Here is an 18,353-nt window from a genome sequence, read left to right as displayed (position 1 = left end):
ACTTGATAGGTCACAATCTGAATGACCCCTTGTGATTAACCCTAATTAATTAATTTAGCCAAGTAATTAATTAATCAATTAATCATGCAATTTTATGGAAGCACAAACAAATCACCAATAACTAAATATGCAGCGGAAAATAAATAACACGGTGATTTGTTTACGAATGGGGAAAACCCTAATGGCAAAAACCCCACCGGGTGATTTTCAGGTCACCACTCCCGAAACTCCACTATTATCAAATCAAGCGGTTACAAGTAAAGGAATCCCAAGTACCTTACCAACCTACAGTTGAACCCTTACCCCAATACCCAATTGGACTTGATCTGTAGTGACAGTTTCCACCTTTGATGCACGGCTCCCAAGTACGTGACTAACCAATGCGCGGATCCAAGTACGCGACTTCAGAACACCAACTGAGGAAGAATGGTTGGCTGCAAAGTTCTTCAGTTCATCCTTTATGATGAATAGCAGGAAGATGCTTGGTTACAAAACCCTATGGTGCAAATACACAGCAACTTCTTGATGGAAGATGAACTAGGTCAAGAACTTCGTCTGTTGATCACAATTTGCTTAAACAGAGATTGCTCAATGATCATGCAACTTGTGTCACCCAAAACGGCTCTTAAAATAATCCTTTTATATGTTTAGGGTTAGAAGAAAAGAATGCCTAAAAACATATTCACGGATTCCAAGAAAATCAGATTGGAAATCTGACTTTTAAATCTCGACAGATAGCAGGTGTCGAGGTAGCTGTCGAGAGGTGTCGAGCTTTAAAAATTCTGCACTTCAACTTGCTTTCTCTTGGACAGACTTGATGACTTCAACACTTGACCTTGAAACATTGTTTCTTGAAGTATTAAAAACACCTAGAACTACCCAATTACAAGCAGAGTGCGTTTTGTCAAAGGATTAGCCAATTTACATAACTAAGTGACATATGTTCTTAAACAAGTTAAAACATATATGTCCTAACATTTAATTCTGCCATTTTTCATGTGTGCATTTTCCTTCTCTGATATAACGGCAGGGACCAAAACGAGAATCATTTTTCAGGATAGGGACTAAAAATGGTAAAAATAAAATGTAGAAACTAAAATGAAAATCACCTGAAAATATAGGGACAAAAAGGTGTTTTTCACCTAATTCTGCCATAGTCGCCTTCCTTGAAGGGGGGATGACGATCTCCATGGGGCCGGTGATGAGGGATTACCTCATGCACTTTCGGTTGGCCCCCACCCAGTGTGGGATAAACGTCTTTAGGATTCTGGACTGTGTGGACGCCCTGAACGAGAAGATGTGGCTGAGGTTGACCCACCACGACGTGAACTGGTGTTACAACCTTCAGCTTCTTAAGGGTAAGTCGTATTACCTGAAGACGGGAGACGACAAGGTGCGGCTCATTCAATATCTCCCCGAGTCCAGCAAGGGGTTCAACGAGGATTTCCTCATCGTGTCAGGGGAGTGGCACGATGGCCTTCACTGCCCAACAACAGAGGGAATACCAAGTGGGGCAGTGGGAAACAGGGGAGGTTTCAAGTTCTCGTCTTTTTTCTTCCTTTTTTTTTTACTAACGCGGTGGTGCTTTCCGTTTGCAGACCCGCACGCTTTTGAGCGTCACTTCCATCTGGTCAATCGGGAAGATTTGCAGAAGGTGTTGAGGGCGTCAGTGTATATAAACGAGGACGACAATTAGGTTTGGGCCGCCCACATAATTTTGGGGTATAAACCTACCCAAAAGTCGTTCCCAGTTCCAAAGCACGTCATCCGAGCCAACAATCCTCAGTTTCAGAGGATTACTGTGACCGAGGACGGATTTTCATTCCCCGAGGAGCCCTCCGACCAGGAAGCTGTCACACTAGCCGTCCCCTCCTCTTCCCAACCGTTCGCCGAGGCCACCGAGGAAGCTCCAGAGGGGGAAGGGGACGCGTTTGACGTTTTCGCTCAGCTTGATCAGTCCGAGGACCCTCCCAGGGACTTGGGTGATCCCAATTTGACCGAAGCAAACCTCCTTGCTTCAGAAGCCCCTCCTCGACCGACAATGGGTTACAAGAGGAAGCCCACCACCAACTTGCTGGACCTGATTGAGGGCCAGCCGGGGGAGTCCCAACAGAAACTTCCCACTCCACCTCCGAAGACTAGGTCGACTTCCGCTCGGCAGAAGCTCCCTCCTTCTCCTTCTCAGACGCGCTCGCCCTCTGGGTCTGTGCCTGCTGGCCCCAAGAAGAAGAAGGATAAGGGTAAAAGACCTGTGGAAGATAAGATGGTGTCCTCGCAGGAGGAGGACACTACTCTGCGGTCGTCCAAGCAGCTTAAAATAGGCGACAAGAGCCAGGAGAGGCAGGTCGTCGACACCACCTCTTCCGAGGCCCAGGCCTGGCTCCCAGCCTCGATGCTCCGTGGGGAGCCCTTGAGGGATAACGCCTCCCTCAGGGACTTCAATGAGGGCGAAGGTGCGCGCGTGGTTGATGCGCTGGAGAGGAGCCTGCTACTCCCAGCAAATATGGCTGAGCTTAACTCTTTGACAAGCGAGCCGGTCTTCCTCAGCCTTAAGCGATATGTGGGGATGGTAAAGGCTACAACCTCGACTCTTCTCCTACTCTTTTTCTTTTATTGGGCTTATAGCACATTGGTTATTCTGGCAGGCTGTCCAAGCTATCTTTATGTTGGAGGGGGCGGCAAACGACCAGATGGAGGCCCTCAAACGGGAGCGTGATTGGCGCTTCCAGGCCACCGGGGTTCTGAAGAATTCCGAGGCTGACCTCGCCAAAGCCCGAGAGGATTTAAAGGCGGTGACCAGGGAGCGGGACAGTGCCCTGTTCGGTCTTGAGGGTGCCTAGAACCAGGCCAATGAGCAGACAAGGCGCCTGGGCGAGGTGGAGGAGCAATTGCAGACCGCGAGGGATCTGATCGCAGATCTGCGGGCTCAGGTGACAAAGGCCGAGGGGGCCCAGAGGGAGGCAAAATGGGCCAGAGACCAGGCTCGGCGGGCTAAGGACGAGGTTAACCATGGCAGGGAGATGGCCGAGAGTGCCAAGGAGGAGGCTAAGACCGCAGCCTACGCTGATGGGGTGGCTGCGGTAGAGGTCCTCTACAAAGCTCAAGTCCCGGGGGTGTGTAGGCAATATTGTTCCCAGGTCTGGGCTGAGACCCTCAAACAAGCTGGGGTGGAGGCCACGTCCGACCTATGGAAGGCAGAGAACGTGTATTACCCCCCCCCCCGCTATCTGCGAGGCCGCCCCTGATGGCGCTAAGGCCGGGGAGATTGTTGAAGAGGTAAGGGCAGCTGAACTAGGGGAGCACTCGAGCGAGGAGGTGCCCCAAGAGATAGTGGAGATCCCTTCTGATGATCCAACCCTCACCACTGAGAAAGCAGCTGTTCTCGCCGCACCCTTGCAGGCCGTCCCCTCAGGCCAGGGCTCGGAGGGGTCAGGGGTTGCCCCTGTCTAGCCTGAGCAAAAAGAGTAGACTCTCCGGCGTCTCGGCTCATCCTACTTTCACGCCATTTCATTTTATTTTGTTGTGCTTCTCCTCTATGTACTGTGGCTCTTGCCATGCAATTTTTACGAACTAATTGTTGTAATGTGAATTTAATTTCCCTTTATATTTATTTGAATTGCTTATTTGTGTACACGCTGCCTGCTTTTCCTTTTTTCCTTTGATCTGCACGATTTTAGCTTAAATTGTATGTCGGCCAATTGCGCCAGTAACGATGATAAGGAGAGAGAACGTATGCATGAGCAGCTTTCTTGCATCTCAAGGGCTAGGTGGGGCTTAATCCTTTCCTAACTTGGGATATTTTGTAGTTAGTCTCCTTGTAGGCCTGAGTCCGAGGGCCATGCGATGCCCCTGTTCTGTTCAACACCCAGGTATAGTTTAGTGGTTAGTTTCCCCATAGGCTTGAGTCCGAGGACCATGTAATGCCTTGGTTCTGTCTAACGCTTTCATTTCTCTGTAAGTATCTAGTTTCCCCATAGCTTTGAGTCCGAAGACCATGCAATACCTTGGTTCTGTCTAGTACCCAGGTATAGCTGAACGGTTAGTTTCCCCATAGGCTTGAGTCCGAGGACCATGCAATGCCTTGGTTCTGTCTAACGCTTTCATTTCTCTGTGAGTACCTAATTTCCCCATAGGTTTGAGTCCGAGGACCATGTAATACCTTGGTTCTGTCTAACGCTTTCATTTCTCTGTAAGTATCTAGTTTCCCCATAGGTTTGAGTTTGAAGACCATGCAATACCTTGGTTCTATCTAGTACCCAGGTATAGTTGAGCGGTTAGTTTCCCCATAGGCTTGAGTTCGAGGACCATGCAATGCCTTGGTTCTGTCTAACGCTTTCATTTCTCTGTAAGTATCTAGTTTCCCCATAGGTTTGAGTCCGAAGACCATGCAATACCTTGGTTCTGTCTAGTACCCAGGTATAGCTGAGCGGTTAGTTTCCCCATAGGCTTGAGTCCGAGGACCATGCAATGCCTTGGTTCTGTCTAATGCTTTTATTTCTCTGTGAGTATCTAGTTTCCCCATAGGTTTGAGTCCGAGGACCATGCAATACCTTGGTTCTGTCTAATGCTTTTATTTCTCTGTGAGTATCTAGTTTCCCCATAGGTTTGAGTCTGAAGACCATGCAATACCTTGGTTCTGTCTATTACCTAGGTATAGTTAAGCGGTTAGTTTCCCCATAGGCTTGAGTCCGAGGACCATGCAATGCCTTGGTTCTATCTAACGCTTTCATTTCTCTGTGAGTATCTAGTTTCCCCATAGGTTTGAGTCCAAGGACCATGCAATACCTTGGTTCTGTCTAGTACCCAGGCATAACTGAGCGGTTAGTTTCCCCATAGGCTTGAGTCCGAGGACCATGCAATGCCTTGGTTCTGTCTAACGCTTCCATTTCTCTGTAAGTATCTAGTTTCCCCATAGGTTTGAATCCGAAGACCATGCAATACCTTGGTTCTGTCTAGTACACAGGTATAGCTGAGCGGTTAGTTTCCCCATAGGCTTGAGTCCGAAGACCATGCAATGCCTTGGTTCTGTCTAACGCTTCCATTTCTCTGTATGAAGGGTTTGTCCTCAGACCGCCTTATTGGAGACGATTCCTCCTTGGGTCGGACTATGATGTTACACGTGGCGTTGATCTCGCCTCCAGCTTGAGTCTCTATCTTTTTCATTTATGAGGCGTCCCTTGGCCGTTCGCGCTCCGCGCTTGACGTTTCGGTGTGCGAGACGCGCCTTCATTAATGTCCTCATGAATTAACACAAATCCAGTGGTCTACGGTCCCCTTGGAATTTGGTAGCTTCGTGATTAGCACTGCTGATACTTCTCTTTTCGAATTCTGTGTGGATTAATGCTCACTAACCTTCATGCTTTATATAAGGCTTTCTGGGGGGATGGTTTCTCTATACTCCATGAACTTCCCAACACAAACAGAAAACACGCCCTTTCAGCTCCCCAAGCCCCTTTAATAATCCCGCCGGAATTGTGACTGGAGTTGGCAGATATGGGGCGGCTTTGGGCGGGTGTGAGGACATCCATGCCAAGAGCCGTTGTGACCGCAGCCCCCACTGGGCTTCCAGCGCGGCAGAGTCTAGACGTAACACTGACAGTGCCGTACGCGGTGGCCAGGAGGGATGTCGCTGAAGTACCTAATTTCTCTCCCCGGAGCGCACCCCCGATGGAGGAGACGCGCGAACTCATGTCATGGTTGGTGCCCGAGCGTTGCCATCTCCAAAGGCTAACGCTCGTGAGGATTGGAGAGAATCAAGGGAACATCACGGGGGAGGGCGTCCCGGTGCCCCTGCATCTGATCCTCGCTTTGTTCAAGCTCCGCCGCACCGAGAAAGGATTTGTTGGTGGCCTTGAAGCAAGCTAGCCTCAGCCTCCTTCCCCCATCCTATTGTCAAGTTCTCCCATTCTCTTGATGCCAATAAAAGCATGGGTTGACACTTCCCTCTAGCTTGTTTTAGGACGGGTCCACCTGGGCCTCTGATTGTAGAACTAGCTTGTAGGAGTAGTTTTTAAAACACACCTACCTGAGCCTCTGATTGTACATTGTAATTTTTTGTTTAATAAAGTAATGTGCAGCTTCTTTCCGTTTCTGTTAAATCTTCTGTTTCGAACTTTTATCTTTCTGCAATGTTTGTATGGTAGTTCCCTTTTTTTGTTTTTTTTTTTTTTTTTGAATCACCACCAATCTTCCGTAGAATGATTACTTAGAATGATTGCCTGTTGCGCTGGTCAGCGCACTAATCCTTCCCACAGATGGCGCCAATTGTAGGGTCAGTTTTTGTAGCCCAAAAGATATGGGTTTCCCCTAGGCCCAACGAACCCAGAACAATGAATTTGTAGAGAGTGGATCGAAGGTTTAGGCGCTCACCGGCCTGCATGAGGCATGAACTACTTTCCTTTTATTGAAAAATACTAAGAACAATTTACAACTGGGGGATGCTCCTCAGCCCGTGACCGAGGAGGTTTTTCCTCCTCCCTTTTTCCCCAAAAAACAACCCCCATTACACTTTGCTTCCCTTCCTTATATATCTCTCACTCTCCTCCTTCCTTCTTCCTTCTGTCGATCATCTATTGGCCTCCTCCCTGACCGTCTGTCCCATTAAAGGTCATATCCGTACTCAGGTGGCTCACCTTGATCGATGCTGCCCTGTCAAAGGGTTACATCCCCATTAATGCGGCTAGAAAGGTTAGGTGAGTGTATTCAATGCCGAGGTGACAGTTCGCCCAGGGCTTGCCCCTTCTCCGTACTTCCGTTGCCAACGCGTGGCTCTGGGCCCTCTCCTCCTCGGATATTCCATGAGTCCTTTGGTAGGGTGGTCCTCGTGTTTTCTCGAGGTCTCGGACGCCCAAGGACAGGGTCATCCTCGGACTTATCGTGCATCCTCGGTGTGGGCCATTTGGGCCTGGCTTGGAGTGGGCCAAGGCTACCCGATTTTCTGGCCCCACAACTAGTTTAGAGCATCTTTAACAAATTCATTAAATTTTTGTACTGTTTAAATAATGAACAGTGACTTTTACTTTTTATCTACCCACTTTTTCAAATACACTTTACAACAGATTCTCTATCTCATTTAAATATTATTTCTTCATTCATTATTTTTTTTTTTTAACAAGTACATATCTTCCAATATTTTTTTATTCAACGCCTGATTATTATAATAGAAAAAAAACATTTGAAGAATGAACAGTAGCCCATCAGATTTGATGAGCTACTGTTCATGAGCCAAAAAAAATTTAGAGTTTAGAGAATCTATTGGAGACCATTTTTTTGGTCTCATTCTCTATTATAGAGAATATTTTGCCTTTAGCTACACCATCGGTGATTCTCTTACAAAATTCAATATTAATGTTTTAAAGTGTGATTAATTTATGGGAAAAAAAAAACATTCACAATTCAATTCATGCATATTTTAAAGGAAAAAATGTTCAAGATTCAAGTTACACTTCAACCCACTATTCCCAAAAAAAAAAAAAATGCTATAGTTTTAGATAGTGAATCCTTATAAAGGCCCAAAGATGTGAACCTAAGTAAATAGATATTCGTTTTCTTAGAATGGGATCTTGGAATTTTACTATTTAGCATGGCCCCCCTAGATAAAATTCCTGGCTCCGCCACTAACCTTGACTCTTAACTCGACTCAAGGTATCCATTGAAGATCAAGGAGTGTTGCGTAGAAGACTTTACATGGATTTTGCAATTAAGTTGTTGCTGTGGTGAGTTAGACATGGATTGGGTATGCATGCATTGAAAATATTTACAAGGTAGAAAAATCCAACTACGTTAGAACTGCATATAATCACATGTAGTGTAAATTTTACTATAACTAACAATACTAAGATTAGGATATTTTGTATCCTAAACTTTCTAGGAATTTCTTCTCCATACCCTGCTAATTATATCATTTAAAATCGGCATGGTTCATGCTTATAACTCTATCTAAGAATTACTAACATAGTAGTAACAAGTTAATTCCTCGAGTTGAAGTCAATTTAGAATTATTTAAAAACATTTTAATAAATTGTAAACAAGAGTTCTAGACTACACCTAAAGCCTAAAGGATCTTCTTGTTTAAACACTAATCTATATGCGCATGTACTTTATATAAGTTTCATTATGTAGACTTAATTAAATTTTACTCCCTAAATATATTATTTTTCTTTTTTTTTTTAAGGCAAAAATACATTTTTGGTCACTACTTTTTTGGAGCGCCTATATCGGTCTCTGAAAATTGAAAATTGTTACCATTTTGATCCATACTGTCATCTTAGTAACGAAAATTGCCTACGCAGCTGACAGAGTGCACCGTTGGTGTGTTAGATGATGACATGTCTAATAATAATAATAATAATAATAATAACTTTTTTGGAGCGCCTATGTTGATCTCTGAAAATTGAAAATCGTTTCATTTTGATCCATACTGTCATCTTAGTAACGAAAATTGCCTACGTGGCTTACAGAGTGCACTGTTGGCGTGTTAGATAATGACATATCTAATAATAATAATAATAATAATAATAATAATTTGGCAATTAAAAAATGCCACATCAACATCAAAATTAATTAAAAATAAAAATTGTTAATATCTTAATTTTAATTTAAACTAAAAAAATTTAAAAAATAAAAATAAAAAGCTTTTACAGTTTTAAAGATTGAAACCCGCACAAACTCAGATCAAAAGCCCAAATCAAAAGAGAATTAAAACATGCAAAAAAAAAAAATGAAGAACACAAATTTGAACACAAGAACACAACCCATAACATAAACACAACCCATAACATAAACACAACATCTCCAAAACACAAGAACACAAACCAATGGCGGCACCACATTGTGTTGAGGGGGTTCAAATGAAACCCCTAACTTAGGGAAATTTTTTTTTAACATAAAATATTAAAATTTTATTTTTTTGACCATTCTAAAATAAAAATTTGAACCCACTGAAAAAGAAGCCCAATAATAAATCAATTCAACACCAAGCTTTGTCTTGGCATTTTAAACAAAAAGAAATAAAACCCAACAACAAACTAATTTGATCTAAAATTTGATAAAAAAAAAAAATAGTTAGTCCAACAACAAAAATTAGTAATTTGTTCATCTTAAATCTTATAAAAAGACAATTAAGTGGGCCGTAAAGTGTAAAGTATAAAAGACAATAAAGTGTGACAAAGTGGAAGTTGGGCGTGGGACACTAAAGATTAAAGACAAAGGTTTTTTGTTTTTTTTTAATGATTGTATTGTTGTGTTGAATTCTTAATAGAGTAATGCAAAAAACATGTCAAAATTTCTTCTTAATATATTACAAAGACTAATAAGTTGGCAAAAAAAAAAAAAGTCAAAAATGAATTAAATTTTTAAATAAAAGAATTGAAAAGAGTAAAGATAATTAAGTGGGCAATAAAGTGTAAAGTCTAAAAAAGTCAACAAAGTGTGAGACAGTAGAAGTAGTGTGTGAGGCAATGAAGATTGAAAACAATTTTTATTTATTTATTTTAATGGTTCTATTGTTGTGTTGAATTCTTAATAGAGTAATACAAAAGACAACAAAAATTCTTCTTAATTGATTATAAAGACCAATAAATCCACACCCATTTAAGCATACACTAACTAACAGTAATAATAGTAAGTAGTCTCTTTATTTTGTCAAAAAGGAAATCGTAAACCCTTTCTTCAATTCAGCCAAAAAAAAAAACATGAAAATTTTAGACATACTGATGAGTGAACTCATGTCTTTCTTTTCTTATATGGTAAAAACAAAAAACAGAACCTGACTTGCACAATAACGCTGCCACATCTGTCAAGTTTGCTCCAACAACCGGGCCAATTTGGCGAATGCAACATGGGAGGAGCCACCTTCTTTCTGGGCTATCATAGCTTCATCTCTGAAGCCCAAAACACTCTCTCTCACTTCTCTCCCAGCTTTGGACTCAAATAACTCCCTCACTCGCTTTTCCAACTCTTCTGCATTCACAAACCCATCTTCCATCTCCTTTAAACCCAATGCCACCTTCATTTCATCCACCAAAAACACCCTGTTCAACCTTTGCTCTGCATACAAAGGCCACGCAACCATTGGCATACCAACACTAATTGCTTCAAGCACCGAGTTCCACCCACAGTGAGTCACGAACCCACCCACCGAGTCATGACTCAGCACTTCCACCTGTGGAGCCCATTGTTTCACTACAAACCCCCTATCCTTGGTCCTTTCCAAGAAACCCTTTGGCAATAGTTCATCCAAGTTTGGCTCTTCCTCATTATTTGGCGGTGGATTTCTTACCACCCACAAAAACCTTTGCCCACTATTCTCCAATCCCACCGCCATTTCTTCCAACTGTTTCGCTGAAAACAATCCCATGCTTCCAAAACACAGAAACACAACACTTCGACTCGGTTGGGAGTTCATCCATTTCAAACACTCATGCTCATCTTCATCTTGATTGCTGCTTGATATCAAAGGTCCAATACAAAATATTGGTGGAGTTGGTCCATCTGGGACACATAATCCATCCGAAATTGCTTTGACAGCTTTTGTTTCGAGCAAATCAAACGTGTTTACAATAATTCCATTTGATTTGGCCATGTGGGCTGCTGTGTTTAAGAAATACTCATACCATTCAGCAGTACGATCTGTTATACTTCCTGGCATGTCTGAAGCTCGGATAGGCGGTAAGCCAGGAATGTCAAGAAGCATATCACCGAGATCTTTGAAGCTTTTTTCCACTTTTTTATGCAAGGTGGGTATGTATAGAAACCAAGATAGAGCGCTTGCGCCAGAGGGGAAGAAATAGTAAGTGGAGATGTCCAGGTTTGTGGCCACTTCGAAAGCAGCATCACATAAGAAATCAATGATAAACGCTTTGAGTTTGGAGGTTTGGGAAATAGTTTTGAGGGCTTGGTGGAGATTGAGGTTGTTGAGGCGTGGGATTAGGAAGGCTTGTGCTATACGGGAAGGAGTGGATGGGACTTCGGAGATTGGTGGGAGGTGGTGAAAGTTGATTGATGGAGTGGTGGAATTGACAGCGGTGATGTATTGGGTGGTAGAGCTGGCTACATATTGGGGTACGGTGGAGGCAGTACTTGTGTTTGGTTTGTTAAAGATAAGGATTGTGATGTTGAAAGAAGGATTATGTTTGAGTATGAGCTTGCCAAGCTCGACCATGGAGATTAGATGGCCTCTGCCTGGAAAAGGGTATAGAACTATGGCATTTTCCATGTTCACACAGAAGAGAAGAATGGCTCAGGGAGGTTTCTTAACTATGTGTGATTCTGTGTGGTTGATATACCATTATACAATTGTAATTAACTCAAGGATTGATGTATATGTAGTAGTTTTCAAGGGGCTTTTGTCCTTTATGACCTTTATGAGGCCCTAGGTTAAGTCTGCAAACTTTTTTAACATAGTAATTACCCTTGTCACAATGGAAGAGCCACATGTTCAAATATAAAATTTCTATGTAAATAACAAATTCTTGGTCCAAACACACTGTAAATGGTATCCAACCCCACTATAGATTGAAACATTTTTTAATGACTAAAGTCTGATTATGTTGTGTGGTTTGAAAACTTTCCTCTTACATTTTTGGCTGCTTTGCAAGCTAATTAATCACTAAGGAAATTGAAATATACCCAGCATATTGCTCTTAGATGCTGCTTTGTTCTGATTTGTATGCGTTAGTTTCTAGCAGGCCGGCCATCCTTTTGGATTTGGATCAATATCAAGGATAAAAAATGCGATAGCTCATAACATAACCTAATATTAATCTTAACTGTGATTAAACACTTAAACTAGAGGGCTTTTTAACTCAACCGGACAAATTTTACTGGAAAAAAAAAAAAGAAAAAAAAAAAGAGGAGATAAAAAAAAAACATGAAAATTTTAGACATACTGATGAGTGAACTCATGTCTTTCTTTTCTTATATGGTAAAAACAAAAAACAGAACCTGACTTGCACAATAACGCTGCCACATCTGTCAAGTTTGCTCCAACAACCGGGCCAATTTGGCGAATGCAACATGGGAGGAGCCACCTTCTTTCTGGGCTATCATAGCTTCATCTCTGAAGCCCAAAACACTCTCTCTCACTTCTCTCCCAGCTTTGGACTCAAATAACTCCCTCACTCGCTTTTCCAACTCTTCTGCATTCACAAACCCATCTTCCATCTCCTTTAAACCCAATGCCACCTTCATTTCATCCACCAAAAACACCCTGTTCAACCTTTGCTCTGCATACAAAGGCCACGCAACCATTGGCATACCAACACTAATTGCTTCAAGCACCGAGTTCCACCCACAGTGAGTCACGAACCCACCCACCGAGTCATGACTCAGCACTTCCACCTGTGGAGCCCATTGTTTCACTACAAACCCCCTATCCTTGGTCCTTTCCAAGAAACCCTTTGGCAATAGTTCATCCAAGTTTGGCTCTTCCTCATTATTTGGCGGTGGATTTCTTACCACCCACAAAAACCTTTGCCCACTATTCTCCAATCCCACCGCCATTTCTTCCAACTGTTTCGCTGAAAACAATCCCATGCTTCCAAAACACAGAAACACAACACTTCGACTCGGTTGGGAGTTCATCCATTTCAAACACTCATGCTCATCTTCATCTTGATTGCTGCTTGATATCAAAGGTCCAATACAAAATATTGGTGGAGTTGGTCCATCTGGGACACATAATCCATCCGAAATTGCTTTGACAGCTTTTGTTTCGAGCAAATCAAACGTGTTTACAATAATTCCATTTGATTTGGCCATGTGGGCTGCTGTGTTTAAGAAATACTCATACCATTCAGCAGTACGATCTGTTATACTTCCTGGCATGTCTGAAGCTCGGATAGGCGGTAAGCCAGGAATGTCAAGAAGCATATCACCGAGATCTTTGAAGCTTTTTTCCACTTTTTTATGCAAGGTGGGTATGTATAGAAACCAAGATAGAGCGCTTGCGCCAGAGGGGAAGAAATAGTAAGTGGAGATGTCCAGGTTTGTGGCCACTTCGAAAGCAGCATCACATAAGAAATCAATGATAAACGCTTTGAGTTTGGAGGTTTGGGAAATAGTTTTGAGGGCTTGGTGGAGATTGAGGTTGTTGAGGCGTGGGATTAGGAAGGCTTGTGCTATACGGGAAGGAGTGGATGGGACTTCGGAGATTGGTGGGAGGTGGTGAAAGTTGATTGATGGAGTGGTGGAATTGACAGCGGTGATGTATTGGGTGGTAGAGCTGGCTACATATTGGGGTACGGTGGAGGCAGTACTTGTGTTTGGTTTGTTAAAGATAAGGATTGTGATGTTGAAAGAAGGATTATGTTTGAGTATGAGCTTGCCAAGCTCGACCATGGAGATTAGATGGCCTCTGCCTGGAAAAGGGTATAGAACTATGGCATTTTCCATGTTCACACAGAAGAGAAGAATGGCTCAGGGAGGTTTCTTAACTATGTGTGATTCTGTGTGGTTGATATACCATTATACAATTGTAATTAACTCAAGGATTGATGTATATGTAGTAGTTTTCAAGGGGCTTTTGTCCTTTATGACCTTTATGAGGCCCTAGGTTAAGTCTGCAAACTTTTTTAACATAGTAATTACCCTTGTCACAATGGAAGAGCCACATGTTCAAATATAAAATTTCTATGTAAATAACAAATTCTTGGTCCAAACACACTGTAAATGGTATCCAACCCCACTATAGATTGAAACATTTTTTAATGACTAAAGTCTGATTATGTTGTGTGGTTTGAAAACTTTCCTCTTACATTTTTGGCTGCTTTGCAAGCTAATTAATCACTAAGGAAATTGAAATATACCCAGCATATTGCTCTTAGATGCTGCTTTGTTCTGATTTGTATGCGTTAGTTTCTAGCAGGCCGGCCATCCTTTTGGATTTGGATCAATATCAAGGATAAAAAATGCGATAGCTCATAACATAACCTAATATTAATCTTAACTGTGATTAAACACTTAAACTAGAGGGCTTTTTAACTCAACCGGACAAATTTTACTGGAAAAAAAAAAAAAGAAAAAAAAAAGAGGAGAGAGAGAGAGTTACAGCTCTTTTAGGAGAGAAAAGTGAAAGCCAAAGAATACATTCAAAGCTTCAAAGAACACATTCAAAGGTTCAGAGAACAAGTTTAGAGCACATCTCTATTTCTATTTTGCCAAAACAAAGGTATATCCGTAAAACTTGTTTATGGTTATCTTATTTGATGTTTGATAATTTTTCTGCATTTATATTGCTGTCTTGGTGAGTTTATATTGTTGTCTTGGTGGCTGGATGCAAGTTAGAGGATCTATCTGAATTTTTAATTTTAATTTTTTGAGATAAAGATTGAGTCTTTTTAATAGCTGGATGATTCTTGGAGTCTATCTCATTTTTCTATATTTATATTGTTGTCTTGGTGAGTTTATATTGTTGTTTTGATGGCTGGATGCAAGTTAGAGTCTATTTGAACTTTAATTTTTAATTTTTTAAGATAAAGATTGAATCTTTATAATGGCTGGATGATAATTTGAGTATCTTTTTTTATTTTTTTGAGATAAAGATTGAATCTTTTTTTTTTTAAAGATAAAGATTGAATCTTTATTAGTAAATGGCATATTTGATTGCCTGGTCTATCCACACCAATGGTCCCTGTTTTACCTGATCTATTTCCCATTTGATTGCAGACATTGAAGACTTGGCTATGTCTTTTGTTTCTTGCAATTTTTGTTGGATTAGTAGATGCTGTAACTCCAACGACAAAATTGATGGTGCAGGAGATCTCTTGACTCAAGGAAGTATGGCAAGCGGTGGTCCCTTGACGTAAGGAAGTGTTGCAAGTGGATGGAATGAGACAGTTCATAAAGTCGAGCCATTTTTCTAATTTAGGATCATGTTTTATAATTTATGACACATGTTGTGATTAAGTGCTCTTGTTTTGTAATTTTCCTAGTTTAGAACTAAAGTTTTGATGGTCCAAAAAATTAGTCACATTTGGCCACATTCAAATGTTCAGATTTTTTATTAATTATTTGGAGTGAATACTTTCCAAAGGAAAATTTCCTTTTGTTACAAAAAAGCACATCTTTGTTTATATCTAGCCAAAATAGAGGTACAAGTTGTGATTCTAGGATTTAATATAATTGAAAATCAATATGGATATTATTGGCTTCTTGATTTACAACTACCAAAACTTTAGCTCTCTCTCTCTCTCTCTCTCTCTAAGTTTCAATCACTAGATCAGAATTTTATATGGTTTGATGAATTTTGGAGCATAAAGATCTATTAAGTTGTCTTTCTCAGCGTTCACTTCACATGTAGCTGCATAGTGTTAATTCATGATTTATTTTGCTATTCATATAAAATGTTCTTTTGATAAGTTCGTGGATAAATTTATGTTTCATTTGGTTTGGTTATTTGTTGTTGTGTATATTTTTCTCTTGTTAAGCTTTCCTTGTTATGATATTTTGGAGTCGACATTAATAAATTGCTATGTGCTACATGAACCTCTTTATACCAGTTCAGGGTTGAGCATGTGCTATGTTTGATTAGAGCTTTGGCTTTTCAAGTAGACTCTTAGGAATGGGTTGGGAATTTATAGGCCTTGTGCTTGGCTTAATTAGACAGCTTCTCTTTAGAGATCTGGCATTAACTTGATCAAGAAATAGCACATTCATGTGAACTCTGTGTACTTGCATTGCAAATTGGTAAGGGAGCCAGTTAATCACTTTCTTTTACATTGCTTAGCTAATCTATGTACTTGGGTTGCACCCCTATGAGTTATTTGGCATTACAATCAAAATTCAATCCAACAAAGTAGACAAGAAGAGAATTTAATTAAAAAAAATGAACAAATTTTATTAAAATGTACACTTTGACCACATAACAAGAATTTCATTGAAATAAACACTTTGATTATATGATTATGATAACATGAAACTTCTACAATTGGTGTGCTTCTTGCTTTACTATACATTTCACCTCTTGCTTCTTGATTATACATTCCATCCAAAGTCTACAATTTTCAATCTTAGCTTGATCACTTCGACTTGCCTCGTGTTAAACAACTTGCCTCATCTCTTGGTATGAACGTATGATGCTTCTTTGTTATGTAAGTTCTTTTGGTATCAAAGTTTTGCGGTGTATCATAGCTTTAGAATCCTAGGTTTCACTGCACATGAAATGTAGTTGCCTAGGGTACTTGGGACTCCAAAGGCCCTTCCAAATTACTAATGATTAGGATAAATGAAACCTACAAGCAATATTAACAAATCTCAATCCTTCAAAATTATAGAAAAACCAATAACAGATCTTGTCCAAAATATTATCCAGACTTTCTAAATGGATAACCAAAAGGCCAATACAAGAACCAATCTACAAAAAGAGAGGCACAAAAAAAAAGCCAGGAAATTCAATTATTTTTCCTATAAGAGCCTCAAATACCAACCACAAAAGTGTTCTCAAGAATCCCAACAACTCAGATTTTTGAAAATAAAAAATTCATCTGCCTTACCATAAAAAGCCAGTGTATATCAACAGCCAACAACCAATAAATATAAATCTAGCCATAGGCTGAATATTTTCTTTAATAGTTCATCATCAAAATACAATTATGTGCATTTCATTCCTACCAAGGAAAATTTACACACACCCAATTTTGCAATCTGTAGCATGACAAGGAAACAAAGAAACATTCACAATACATTCCCTGAAACCTTTCATAATAGAGTGAACAATTAAAAATTAATCGAGTGAACAATTATGATTAAGTAAAATAGTAAGCTTGTATTTTGATCATTAATTAATTCTATTTCCTCCTACGCCCTTCCAGTATTAGCTTTGCTTGTTGTTTTTGTTTTTCAGATTTTTCATCCTAGACTCAAGAAACTTGGGTGTGGTATCAAAACAACCCAAAAATCTCATACATTTTGGAACAGATTCAGATCAAAACAAACCATAAACCCTACAAAGCTTAAACACCCACCATATGTTTTGTTTTCAAACAATCCCAAAGCTCAAGAAAAAAAAAAAAAAAAAAACACTCAGAGAATAGAAACCAAACTGAACTAAAAAAAAAAAAAAAAAAAAAAAACACTCAGAGAATAGAAACCAAACTGAACATGATGAAATCAATAAAAAAAAATAGCAGTATACTAATTTATTTTCCTTTGTTTTCCAAGCAACCAAACAGAGCTTATAAAGAAGAAATAAGATTGGGAAAATTTACCGAGCAATGGGTTCGGTGATGTTAAGCTGGTGTGAGACATGGTTGAAGAAACAACAATGGCTTGGCATATGTTGGTGATTGTGGCAGTGGCAACGACAAGGTTGAGAGAAAGCAAAGCACGGCGATGGAGAAGAGAGATTGAGAGAGATCAAAGCATGGCGTTGGTGATTTTGATATATTTGAATCTCAGATAAGATGGGTTTGCTGAGTTAACCCTTTTGTTTAACCACAATTGAGCTTCCAGAGTTAAATGCTTTAAATTTTAATTGATGTGGCAGTTTTTACACCCTAGATTTATTTTAGATGTATCATGTCCCTTAACTGGACACTCTCCATTTCTCTTTGAAATTGAGAGGATGCGGATCCCATCCTTTTGGCTTTGTTTTCTTTCAATTTTTTGAATAAAGACCTAACTTCTTTCAAAATTTAAAATAAAATAACAATAAGTCTAAACCTATAGTGGCATTTGTAAAACATTGCTATAGGTCCTTTCAAAAAAATATCTAAAAAAAATAAAAATAAAAAGGACCTATAGTAGTGTTTCATAAACGCCACTATAGGTCCTGGTCTTAATTAGCCACTCATTAAAACTTCTCTAAAAAAGTGAATAATAAGCCACTCATTAAAGGAAGAAAGAAGTCGTCTAATCTTATTGATATTTCCAATAGCTAGTGAGGGGAAGTCAATGAGTTTTTAAGGGATAATTACATTTAGCGCCTCTTCTTCACAAATCACAAAGAGAACTTTTAATATTGTCCATACACAGAGAACTTTTTTTCTTCTTATGTAGACCATTAATGTTATACATGCTTTCTCCTTAGCAAGGGCAGCATCATAATTAACTTTCAAAAAAGGGGGTGGGGGTTCCCAAGAACTAGTTCTGTGGTTTTCATCCCTCGAAATGTGAGAGAAAGGAATTTAATAATCTCATATTCAAGGTGGACGCTACTATGAATTTAATATGAGTCATGCTAATGAGTGCCCTTAGGGTACTTATTAATAATTTAGTTTAGAAAAATTTTGATACCACTTTTATGGGAAATAAAAAAATCTGTCAAAATATTAATTACTTTTTTTTTTTTCATTTCCCATAAAAATTTTCTTTAAATGAATTATTAATCAGTACCCTAAGGGCACTTGTTAGCATTT

General features: G+C 40.0%; 2 protein-coding genes across 2 annotated transcripts; both read right to left on the bottom strand.

Moving 5' to 3' along the window:
• Positions 1-9,619: 9,619 nt before the first annotated feature.
• Positions 9,620-11,290, bottom strand: LOC136069070 (anthocyanidin 5,3-O-glucosyltransferase-like). Its single transcript, XM_065777160.1, has one exon. The coding sequence runs from the start codon at positions 11,213-11,215 to the stop codon at positions 9,797-9,799; it is 1,419 nt and encodes a 472-aa protein (XP_065633232.1). The 5' UTR covers positions 11,216-11,290; the 3' UTR covers positions 9,620-9,796.
• A 574-nt stretch (positions 11,291-11,864) lies between these two features.
• LOC111988380 (anthocyanidin 5,3-O-glucosyltransferase) lies at positions 11,865-13,467 on the bottom strand. The gene has a single exon (XM_024020169.2). It carries the CDS (start codon positions 13,390-13,392, stop codon positions 11,974-11,976), a length of 1,419 nt encoding a protein of 472 aa, XP_023875937.1. The 5' UTR covers positions 13,393-13,467; the 3' UTR covers positions 11,865-11,973.
• Between the last annotated feature and the right edge of the window lie 4,886 nt (positions 13,468-18,353).

The sequence above is a fragment of the Quercus suber genome, unplaced genomic scaffold (assembly GCF_002906115.3).
Source record: "Quercus suber isolate HL8 unplaced genomic scaffold, Cork oak 2.0 scaffold_149, whole genome shotgun sequence".
Taxonomy (NCBI): domain Eukaryota; kingdom Viridiplantae; phylum Streptophyta; class Magnoliopsida; order Fagales; family Fagaceae; genus Quercus; species Quercus suber.
Note: the sequence above shows the minus strand (reverse complement) of the source record. Positions and strands in the feature narration are given on the sequence as shown.